The sequence below is a fragment of the Primulina huaijiensis genome, chromosome 16 (genome assembly GCF_012295235.1).
Source record: "Primulina huaijiensis isolate GDHJ02 chromosome 16, ASM1229523v2, whole genome shotgun sequence".
NCBI lineage: Eukaryota > Viridiplantae > Streptophyta > Magnoliopsida > Lamiales > Gesneriaceae > Primulina > Primulina huaijiensis.
The window spans coordinates 18675451-18687603 of record NC_133321.1 but is presented as its reverse complement, the minus strand read 5'-3'; the positions used below and the strand labels follow the sequence as shown (position 1 = coordinate 18687603).

General features: G+C 36.3%; 1 protein-coding gene across 1 annotated transcript; it reads left to right on the top strand.

The window, feature by feature from the left end:
* Positions 1 to 4987: 4987 nt before the first annotated feature.
* On the top strand, positions 4988 to 8053 carry LOC140960856 (uncharacterized). The gene is made up of 4 exons (XM_073419163.1): positions 4988 to 5153; positions 5244 to 5323; positions 5491 to 5581; positions 7890 to 8053. The coding sequence occupies exons 1-4, from the start codon at positions 5125 to 5127 to the stop codon at positions 7918 to 7920; spliced, it is 231 nt and encodes a 76-aa protein (XP_073275264.1). The 5' UTR covers positions 4988 to 5124; the 3' UTR covers positions 7921 to 8053.
* Positions 8054 to 12153: the final 4100 nt, after the last annotated feature.

The window sequence follows — 12153 nt, the reverse complement described above, 5'->3', positions numbered from 1 at the left end:
GCGTCAGTAGAATTTTTCAGGGTAAGCTATGACAGGATGGTAGATTCGAGAATCGACGGCAAATTGCTACCCACAAGGTTACCCCGGAAATTAGTCCAAAGATGACGTGTCAACTCTGCATACCCATTGAGATTTACAATAAGAATCTATAGGCATTACCTATAGACTGATAATAATAACTTCTTATTTATAGTAACCCAAAAGGCTTAAGCAAGAATGTACACCAAGAATTAAGGAACCGGAATAAATGTGGATATTCGCCATGCAAATCTCCGGCTGAAAACGTACAGAATAACAATAAGGGAAAGGCAATGAGAAAAGGCCAAAGAAAAAAAAAGGTAAAACATGATTTTCATCCTCACGGAGAGATAATTTCAAGCAATTCACATAAATATAGACGATGTTCATGGTCAGAAATTTGAAATTTACCAGCATGAAACTTCTTCACGAAAAGTTTTAAATGCACTATCCTTCGAAGCTCAAAGACGGACAAAAGGAAAAAAAAACACTCTTGTGCCAAAACAAAATGAGACCCATAAATTTAGAACACCAAATTCGGATTCAGTCATCAAACAACACGATAGCCAAAAAAATCCTCTAGACGCCTTAAAAGGGACAAAAGCCACGACGATACAAAGGCAGATCTGGGGATTCAAAAACAAAACAAGACCGCTGTAGTTACCCCCAGATTCAAATAAAAAAACAGACTAATAGTATTCCTTCTCAATTTAATCCCGCCATTTTCCAAATGTAAATCTAAAAATTGTAGAACATTCAATAAAAAAAATGGCCAAAAGAAACCAACCATCCCAATGTAGAAAAAAAAATGAGAGCAAAAACAGGTGAATCGAACGTACATCGATGAAATCAGGAAAGAGAAATCACCATAATCTGATCGGCAAAACCCTTGAAAGTCGATTTCCTTCTAGGGCTTGCAATCGTCGATGATCTGCCCCTCCTCCCCTTGGATTTTTTTTTCTTCGGACAGAATCTTCCAATTAAAAAATGTTTCCCGAAAGATTCTATTTTCTCGAGGTTTATTGGAAAAAGGCTGGAAAATTCTCCAAGGAAAAGAGAGAGGGGAAAGGGACAGGTGATCAGTGAGTGGTGGGCATTGCCTCTTTAATAGCAACGGAGGAGTGCTCGAATTGCTAACCTGGCAATCGCGCCTCCTCTTGGACCCGACCCATGTTTGCAGCCTTTGTTCATCGTTCATGCCCGTTTTCAAATTTGGGTTTTTTTTATCTAAATATTATTGATATCTTATAAAAATAGTATGGTTTAGAATTGTTTATCATAAAAACCGTAAAAAAAATGAAAATTAAAAAAAATAGGTGTTGCCCGCCCGTTGAAGAGGTCGGGCCTTGCAAGGAGTGGTGGAGTCAGAAATATGGCTCTGTCCAGGTTGCAGTTTTAAACTCTATAATCTTTTAATATTTTAAATTGATCTACTTGGACTAATATCATATTATTCCAAAATTACAAAAAATTTACATATACATTTGAAAAAAAAAATTTTTGAGCCACCCAAGCTAAATCCCGAGTAAAGGAGCATGTGGTTCCGCCTTGCTTGCAAGAGACGGTTAGAGAGTGTGTTTAATTGTTCCACTCCCATGCCTCTGCCAAAGCGGAGAATAGAATTATTAAAAAAATCAAAATATTATTTTTATCATGACTGTTTACCTCGCAAATTTTGAATAATTTATTTTTTTTGTTGGTATCTTAATCAAATATTTTTTTTATACGTAGATAGAGTTAAAAGTGGTTTCGATTTGATGTATCAAAATATTACTTTGATCATGAGGGTCCCCACAAATTTTGTAAAAATAGTTTATTTCTTTTGTTGTTATCTAAATTACGGATTTTTTTATACCTAGATAGATGATATAATTTTTTTTGTAAAATGCATGCAATTCTATGCATTCTGTGTTTTTGGATATCTATACTATATTATTAAGTTTGAGATACTTAGAGTAACTAACTTTTGATGTCATGATCTGTTTTAATAATTATATGTTCAATTATTATTTGGGTCTTTTATTATTTCTTTTTTCTATTTATTTTTTAATTCATATATCAAAATAACAGTATAGTCATTCACTATTTTTTATAATTATATTTTGATTTTCATTTAAATTTAAACTAAATGAATTATAAAAAATATTGTACAAGCACGTAATGCGTGCGTCGATGCACTAGTCTATATGAAGATATCTCTGAACTTATTAAATGCAAAATCCATGAATTGATCTTTTCGTTATATTTGAAGAGAAATTTGTCATCAGTAAATTGTTCTTTTTTATTAGATTTGATGAGAAATTTTTCATCAGTAAAAAAATCATTCATGATTTCTAGTTCTTGAGTTATATTTCATAATTTCTGAAATTTAATAGTATGAATTAATTTTTTAAAATTACATGCAACTCAAAAATATTTTTTATATAAATAATCCGTAATTTTTTTCGTCATTAATAGATTTGAAGAGGATTTGAAGATTTGGTCACGTTGAAGCACATTATCCGTAAATTTCTAATTATTGAGTTATTTATCATAATTTTCATTTTAAGTATTATTAGAAATATTTAATAATTTTTTTTAAATTTTTGTGTATATATAATTATTCATACATAAATATTATGTACATATAGGTCTGGGTTTTTTGTTGTTAGCCAAAAGAATGAATAGTCGGGTTTTAGGTCTTTTGCTTTCTGTTAATCAATAAAAATTAGCTTGCTATTTGTTTATGGTTTTTAAAAGAGCATTTTTGTTAATATCATTTTTTTTAAATGTGAATTTTATTTTTTATTGTAATAATCACCATGTTTTTATTTAAATTGTTATTTTATTGCTTAATATATTTAAATGCACGAATAGACATTGTTTTGATAATTTTATATATTGACGGTAATGTTATTGTAAGATATCTAACAAACAATTATAGTATTTAAGGTGTGAAGTTAATTCGTATACCTAGATCTATGACATTGTGTGAAATTGAACTGATTTAAATAATTCATCGAAAGTTAGATATCCATGACACAAAATCTAGGTTGAACCCTTCAACCAAATATTCATATATTGACAGATCACGTTAACTAGAAGCACATGTTGTCCTCGATGATGATATTTTACAATTTATGTCAAGTCTTAATTCCGATGTGCGGTGCATAGAGTTGTATTTTGAATGTGAAATCATCGAAGATAATGCAATGAAAAGTGTTCTTGAGTCATACATGTCATGTCACGGGGCCTAAGCATGATATGATTTCATGTTGTACTTGATGATGATGCTTTACAATTTATGTTAGGTCATAATTCCCATGTGCAGTACATGGAGTTGTATTTTTAATGTGAAACCATCGAAGATAATGAAATGAAAAATGTTCTCGAGTCATACATGCTATGTCACAAGGCTTAAGCATGATAGGATTTGATCAGTAAGTTGGTACTTCGACAACTGATTTTCATAAAGATTTGGACAAACCTTATACATCCATGGATGATGGTGTTGGTGATTGGGATCAATATATTATTGGATGTGCGGCTAAAAATAATACTCGTTGGTCGAACAATATGCGTGATTGGAATTCTAATACATGCTTTAGTTACTTATTTGACAGTAATGTAAATTTTTTTAAAAGCAAATTATTACAACAAACCTCAACACATCGAATTTTGCATCATAGGGCATATATCCATATTCTGCTTGCGGATTGATAAGGTTATAAGACGACAAGTTATATTATCATACCACATCGAGTATTCACGTGTCATGCTCATATTTTCGATTCCAGGCTCACCCTCAACAATCAAATTAACATGATCATCTCATGCGTCAATAATTTTTTATGACATTTAGCCCAATTATAGTTTAGCCGCCCTTGTCGGGTGCATTCGTGAAATTCATCTCCATCTAACGTTGGCGTTAGAATGTGCTGCGATTGATCAAATTGTCGCAGAACTCGGTTTGGACGATATATCTCAGTAATGTCAAATATATAAGCGGGGACATCGAACGCGGATATTTTTTTGTCAAATTCAATGTAAATCTGATTTCCTAGTTCGCTTGATTTAGTAGGAACTTTTTTTAAAATAAAATGTTTGTTTTGCAATCAAAACAATATATATGTATATTGTTCGGGAACAATACTAAAATATACCTTTTAGCATAACTCCACGAGACAGGGTTCAAAATGGGCCTAAAATTCGGTTTGTCATGACAGCTATTCGTAGCGTCTTGAAATGGTTCAAAAAGGCTTACAGTGGCACGTCTCAAATCACATTTGGCATTCCTGCTATTGGCAACAAAAAATGTAAATATATTTTAGATATAATTTTTTTCGAATTAAATTGAATATATTTTGATGTTTAAACAATTTATTCACTCGTGGTCGTGGTTTAGAGTTTAGACAAGGAAGATATGACTGTGCGTAGAGTTGTCAGAATGTATTAAAAAGACGAATCAGTTCGTAACCTACCACAACCCACCATTAAGCGGAACCGAGGCGGGCCAACCCGCTATTAAGGAAGTTGATAATTTCTCATCCCACTCCATGTTGGCCGTGGGTTAAGTGTGCTAACCCGCCTAAGTGTTATGCTTTTTGTGCGTCGTTACTTTGTGGTGTATGTAAACATATATTCAAACATAAATTAATATATCAACTAAACAAATAAAACCCTCATATGACGGGCTAGCATGCCTAGCCTCGAACCAGTTTGTCCGAACCCGCAAACCAAGCGAGCTCAAGTTGTTTGGCCCGCATCCAAATGGGTTGATATTTTATCAACCAGCTAGTTTATTTTATATGGTACGTCGGATTGGTCCGACAAACTTGACCCATTTTGATAGCTCTAATTGTGTGAAACTTTGACAATGCAAAAATAATATTGCATGTGTATTAGTGAGATCGTCTAATAAAAATATTAATGTTGACATTATTGAGTCTCTTGATATATTTTTTTTCTCGGTTAAAAAAATCCTATTTATTTTTTTACTTGGGAATACAAGAAATCAAACATGCCTTTCTCAAAAAATAAAACATGTCCGTGAGATTGCAGGAACATCCAACCTATTCAGCCAACCAGCTCTTTTGATCTCTCATCATTTGGAGCCTTTCAGGTACCATGGCGTCGCCGGCTGATCCATCGACTCAGTAAGTCTGCAACGAAAAAAATCCTAAACCACTCTCTAAATTCTTGTAAATTTGTTTATTTTGATCGAATTGCTTTGTCTGTTTCCAAAGGAACGCCTTTAGGAAACAAAAGAAAGGTCCCCCGTTCAAATTTTTGGCTCCGCTAATCTATGCTCCTGTTCTTCCTCTCAGTAAGTCATTCCCTTCTCCGTGTGAGTAATTTTCAAATTGGGTCGAAATTGTGTTCAATTTGCGAGAGACTCTGGGATTTAATGCATTTCAGAGTGCTACAATTGTATCTTCTTTAATAATCAAGCTTCTTTTTTTTAACTTTTGCATGGGGCGACATGCCTAACAGTTCGGCTTTCGCTCCGACACAGACCGGTTTTGAGGGATCGATTGTTTACAACAGTCTTGGTTGGCGCCTTTGCTCATGGGTTCTACTTGGTGTATCCTTTCTATTTATTTTTCTGTATTTATCTATCATTAGTTCATTGCTACGAGTGTCACTGTTTCTATCTAGAGGCTTGATTTTGTGTTTGTCGGCCGTCATCTTAGACATTGTTTTTGCCAACCTAAATGGCCTAAGCATGTGCAATTATGCAGATCAAAACTTTCATTAACCGAGATACAACCATTGGATTTATTAAGTGCTAAAAAATGTAGATTTCAAGTTTGTGATGTGAGTTGTCTCCGTAAGAAGTTGATGTTATGCAATGGAAATTAGATTAGATGTTTGATCGATTTATTGGTTGATCTCATGCTGAATATGTTTTTTCAAGAAAATTAGATGATCACGAGAGCTTTGTTCCTCAAAACATTGGATCCTCAAGTGCACCCCGCCGAATGTTAGACATGTAAGATTTCCATCCTGACCAGAAAAATATGTCGCTTATGCATCGTGTTAGTAACAAGAATCAACATAAAGATTCATGAATTGATCCTTAAATTCAAGAAAACATGTTTCATTTATATTCCGATTGCATCTTCCCTCATTGTATCAATTATTTAAGTGATAATCATTAGAATTCAGGTTGCATTTGAATGGTTTTGGTATCTGGAGATTTCAATTTCATTCCATGTAAACTTAAAGTTTTGTATGAGCAATTGTAATGGATTTTTTATGCATTCAATATCAGAGTGATCTGCAATCCAAGTTTTAGATCTTTTCCGCAAATCAAATAAGTCCGCACAGATCAAATTCTCCAACCAAACACAATCTATATACTGTGAACCTGAGGTTATAGGAAGCCAAAAAATGTGAAAGAAAATACCATCTGGTCCAATTGAACTTCTTATTACTACACAGTTTTTTTATGGATGACTTACAATCTATTTGCATAGGTTAGGGTGATTATCGCAGGCTCTCCCCATCAAAATATTTCTCAGTTAAGTTATCAGCATGGCTCTAGCTTTCACATCACCTGCTTGATTTCTGTTCAGCAATGAATGCTCGAAAACGAGGATGATCTTACTTTTCTCTGACCACCCCCTCCCCCCACCCAATTTTGCTTGGAATCTCCATTTCATAAAATAGTCATGGAATTTTTTTGATTCTAGTAGAATTCGCGTTTACACTGGTCAAATTATGATAATTTGGGATTCAATAGAACAGTCTTCCTTCAGTTGGAGCTGCCTGTTAGGACACATCCCGAAACCTGACATAAGTTTGACATGATAATATCGGGTTTAGGTTTTTAGAAGTTTGACATTGGAGCAAAAGATATCTTCCCAATACGAAACTTGGCCTTCGTGTACGTCTTGACTGTCTACTGCTTTGATACCTTGCTCTGCTAAAATTGATTGGTCATTTAGAAGATGAATCATTTTGGTTTTTACCCTGCATTGGATAAAACTTTTATTGAGTTCAAGGGCTATAAACTTGAAAAACATCCTCCGAAAACCATTAGAAAACACGCTCTGTCACGTGTATGGTAAGCAACTCTTTTTTCAGCTTGCTTGTGCTTCTGTGATTTGACCTGGTTGATATGCCAGGTCAATAGCTATTTAAGTAAGTTCTGATGCATAAACAATTAAAGACTAGTTGTAGAATCCCTACTCTAAAGTACAATGTGACACTCACTTCTTCATTTTTTTAAGTAAAATACTCGCTTCTGCAAACATGTAAAGAATCCAAAAAAATTTATTTTGCAAACTCATACTTTTGTCTGGATTTTTGGGCCATGTTCGGTATAATATGGAATACTAACAAACACTTGGTATATCTGCTCTATCGCATTCCTGGTGGCCGCTTAACTTGTTTATACTTGTCTAAGCATCGCATTAAATAATAAATTTCCAATTGTTGTTTTTCAACATGGAATGATTTCTAGAACTGACATTTTAAGTATAATTTCATCGGTTATCCGGTATGGAATATCCTGTATATTTTGTGATTTTCTGATGAAGTCTGAGGGCATACTGGAATGACTAATGAGTCTGGTGATATTGCTTTTAACATAACACTCCTAGCTGTGCTATGGCACTTAAGATCATTCACTTCTTAACAGTGCGGCAGTTGGATTTGGTTGTACTTAATGATATATGATGACCATTTAAAAATTTTATGGCCTCTTATTACCTATATGCATCTACCTTGATGATCTTCAATTTAATGTTTGGAGTTGTTTGCATTCACATTTTTCAACAATTTTCAAACACTCAATAGATAAATATCAACATATGAGAATGACATTTATGATTCATTGTGTTTTATTGTTATTGCTTTACGTTGTTCCTCCTTAATCAAATGTTCAGAACAGATCTTTACGATTCTGAAAGCAAATGATCCGGCGTGAATGAGCATGGACTAGTTCAACTTCTGGGAAAGACTGCTTCATGATCTGCTATTTTATACCAAAAATTTCATCTTTTGAAATATCTGATTCTCCAAAATGAAATGCTGAGTGGGATTTCTTGAATTGGTAGGGTGTTTCTCCTTTTAAGGTTCATATACGGTTATAAAACATATGTTATGGTTCCATGCTTAATAAAAATGTAGAGGCCTAAAAATCCTTACTTGAAAATTTACGGAAAATTTAAAATTTTTCTTTTAAAATAAATGGAGTGCCTCATTCATACCAAAAATTGATAAAATATTTAACGTTCAAAACAGCAGCGGAAGAAATTATTACTTGCCAAAATAACAAGTTAAAGTATTCAATAACTAATAAAATATTTGAGCATCAAAATGGCAAGTGCTGAAACTGAGGTCCTCGGGTGCCACTACTGCCGACTCGAGCTAGCTCACTGGTCCCCGCCCTCGATCTCGACATCATCATTACCTACAACAATCAAGTCTAGTGAGTCTAAAGACTCAACATGCATATATCGTAAATAACGAGTAAATATAGTAAAATTGCATGGGAGTAAAATTTCATGTCATGAGGCATATCGTAAAATGTCGTGTCATGATTAATTATAATACGTGCATAGCTGAACTGAAAATCATAGTGAAACTGTTTGCTCCTTGGAGCCCTGTACTGAAATAGCATATAATAATTTTCTGTGAGATTATGGTCTACGCAAGTGGTCCCTGAACTGAACTGAACTGAGCTGACCGATACTGGTGACCGGACCGATACTGGGGATCGGATTTACGTCTGATCAGACTACTGCCACAGTACTGGGTGAAACAACTGAACTGACCGGTAACTGGTGACCGGGCCGATACTGGGGACCGGACTTAAGCATGATAGTAAAGTGACCACAAGCAATATCGCATAAATCTCAAAATTTGTATTTTTGCACGTAATATAATTAAATAACTGAATTAAATATCCTGTACCCATTTTACTGCTTGGATTGGATCGCTCCCAGGCTCGCTGCAACCTAAATATGCCATGAAAAATATGCAATAGATTTATGGGACCAAACTATACAATAACCTTAAAAAATGTGACAATTACGCCTACCGACTTCGTATTAAATCATGACTCCGAGCCAACCCGAACCAACACTGAACCATCATGTAGTCATGATTAAAATACGTCTAAAATGATCAAATAATGCTCCTAAAATGGTGAGGGCCGAAATCTAGGTGAATGGAGGCCAAAACATGAAACGCTCTTTCGAGAGTCAATTTGGCACATCGCACCGTAAATTCTCGTACGACCTCAAAAATGATCCGAATCACGAACGGTCAAAAACATGACCTTCCTAACTCGATGAGGCACTGTCCAGTCCAAGGCCATGGGCTAAAAGCCAACCAAGAACCCGGAACACGCCTCTGAACCGCGACGTCGCTTGCTGTCAAAAAAAAATACAGCAGCAGCGTCTTGATTCCTTGCGTCGTTTGCAAGACTTTTGGCCATTGGGGCTTGAACCACCGACCAGAGCCTCTCAACAACATCCCAAGGAATGATTTGAACCATGGCTAAGGGCCCTAGGCCAGCCACAATTCGCATCACACCAGCAACAACCGAAACGTTCCAACCGAGAACCAATTCTGCGCGTCGGGGCATTGTTCTTGTTTAGCTGTCACCGATCGTTCGAGTGGCCATTTAATTGACCAAGACACGATCTAGACATCTAGGGGCATGGTATGAACCGTGGCTAAGGGCCATAGGCCAACCAAGATCCACACCATTCCACAAAAGTCGAAACACACATGCTGTCAAAAATGATAAGCCGAAGGGTGCAGGGGCTGTTCTTGAGTATTTTGTAAAAACCGATTAACCAGGGACCAAGCCACCAAAAGGGCAACTTAGTCACGTCTTAGACATGCTAGGGAAGTGATCCAACCATGGCTATAAGCCCTTAGGGCAGCCAAGATCAGATTCATTTCCCTTTGACAGCAACATGAGAAAATCGAAACTCAATATGGCAAGAATGGGAAGCTGCTGTCATTTCTCGTTTCCAGCGGGTGTGGGGCTCGAATGAATGAACCAAAGTGATCCTAATACATCCTATTACATGTCTATAAGTCGCCTTGGGAGCCTGGAATCGAACCAATACCTGAAACCATCAAAACAAATGAAACCGTGAAGAGCATCATGAAGCCCGAAAATCTGCATCTTTTATTTTCTGAAAATTCTTGATAGATTTCGGTTTTTGCATGGAAATGATGATCATGTAATGTTAAATAATGATAATAGGACTTGATTGAAGAGTCAAGGAAGAATATATGCATGCCTGGTTTCGTTTGAAAGAAAAACGAAAAGAACGAGACGATCCGGCGCGGAGGAGGTGGAGTGATCTTCTTTCCTTTTCTTCTACTAAATTTTCTCTCTAGTTTTCTCAAGTTCTAGCCACGATTTTTCTCTCCACAAACACTCTGAATTTCGAGACTTATGGAGGGGGAATGGTGGTTAAGAGGGTGAGGAGAATGGGTGCAAAATATAGGGAGAAAATATCAAGACCAAGTCTACTCTTTTTTGAAATTTGAATTCTTGTTTGATATCAAATGATTTGTTGGTGCTTGTTGGGGTGAGGTGGCCGATCATAATACCATCTAGACTAGGTGAGGATAAGGTTGATCATTAATTAAATGGTGCTCCCAAAAATAAAAGAATTATCCTACTAATTAAATACAAAGAAAGGGTCAAAGGTGAGGTGGCAAAGAGATGTTGTCTAGACATAAGGGTGGCCGAAATTTGGTGTAAAAATGAAGGGAAATTGTTGATTATTTACTAAATTTATAACCCTTAAAAGCCTTACTTATTCTTTACATAATTTAGTGAACTAATTCCTTAATTATGGAACTTAAACCAATTTATTTTCTACTCACCTCAAGTTGCTTAAATAAATCCTCAAACCTCCTTAATAACTTAAATTAACTTACTTGCTAGCTAAATTAAATTCTGGAAAAGTTTCTTGAATCTAAAATTTTATCTCTAAACTCCAACTCCAGTCCGGCCTCACTGAAATAACTGAAATGATAAAAATTTAAACTACTACGTAAAATAATCAAATTTAGAAACTCATGCAATAAAAATCATTTTAATTTAAATACTAGAATTATGCATGACTTATACGTAGTCTAAGTTACGGGTTCTACAATCCTCCCCCCCTTAAAGAGAATTTCGTCCTCGAAATTAAAACTCACCGAATAACTCAGGGTACCGACTCCTCATCTCGGGCTCAGACTCCCACGTAGCTTCCTCCTCTGAATGGTTGAGCCACTTGACTTTGACTCGCCTAACCAGCTTGTTCCGAAGCTTCTTCTCCTGCCTGTCTAGGATCTGCACTGGCCTCTCCTCATAAGATAGGTTCGGAGTAAGCTGCAACGGCTCGAAGTTTAAGACATGCGAAGGATTCGCCATGTACTTCCTCAGCATAGAGACGTGAAAGACATTGTGTACTCCGGCCAGATTCGGCGGAAGAGCCACACGATAGGCTAGCGTCCCAACTCTGTCGAGGATCTCAAATGGTCCAATGAATCTCGGACTGAGCTTCCCTTTCTTTCCGAATCTCATGACACCCTTCATGGGTGCCACCTTCACGAAAACATGATCGCCCACAGCAAACTCTAACTCTCTCCTTCTCTGATCTGCATAGCTCTTCTGTCGACTCTGAGCAGTCCTCATTCTATCACGGATCCGGGCTACTACATCAACAGTCTGCTGTATAATCTCTGGACCCAACTCTGCTCTCTCTCCTACTTCATCCCAATGAACAGGAGATCTGCACTTGCGACCATATAGTGCTTCATACGGAGCCATTCCTATAGACGACTGAAAGCTGTTGTTATAGGTGAACTCTACCAATGGCAAGTTCGACTCCCAACTCCCTGAGAAGTCAATGACGCAAGCACGGAGAAGATCCTCCAAGATCTGAATAACTCGCTCTGACTGCCCATCTGTCTGCGGATGGAAAGCTGTGCTAAACAGCAACTTCGTACCCATGGTCGAATGCAAACTCTTCCAAAACGAGGAAGTAAATCGGGGATCTCTGTCAGACACGATAGAAACTGGAATGCCGTGAAGTCGGACTATCTCTCGGATATACAACTCCGCATACTGAACCATAGTGAAAGTCGTCTTAATAGGCAAGAAGTGCGCTGATTTGGTAAGACGATCTA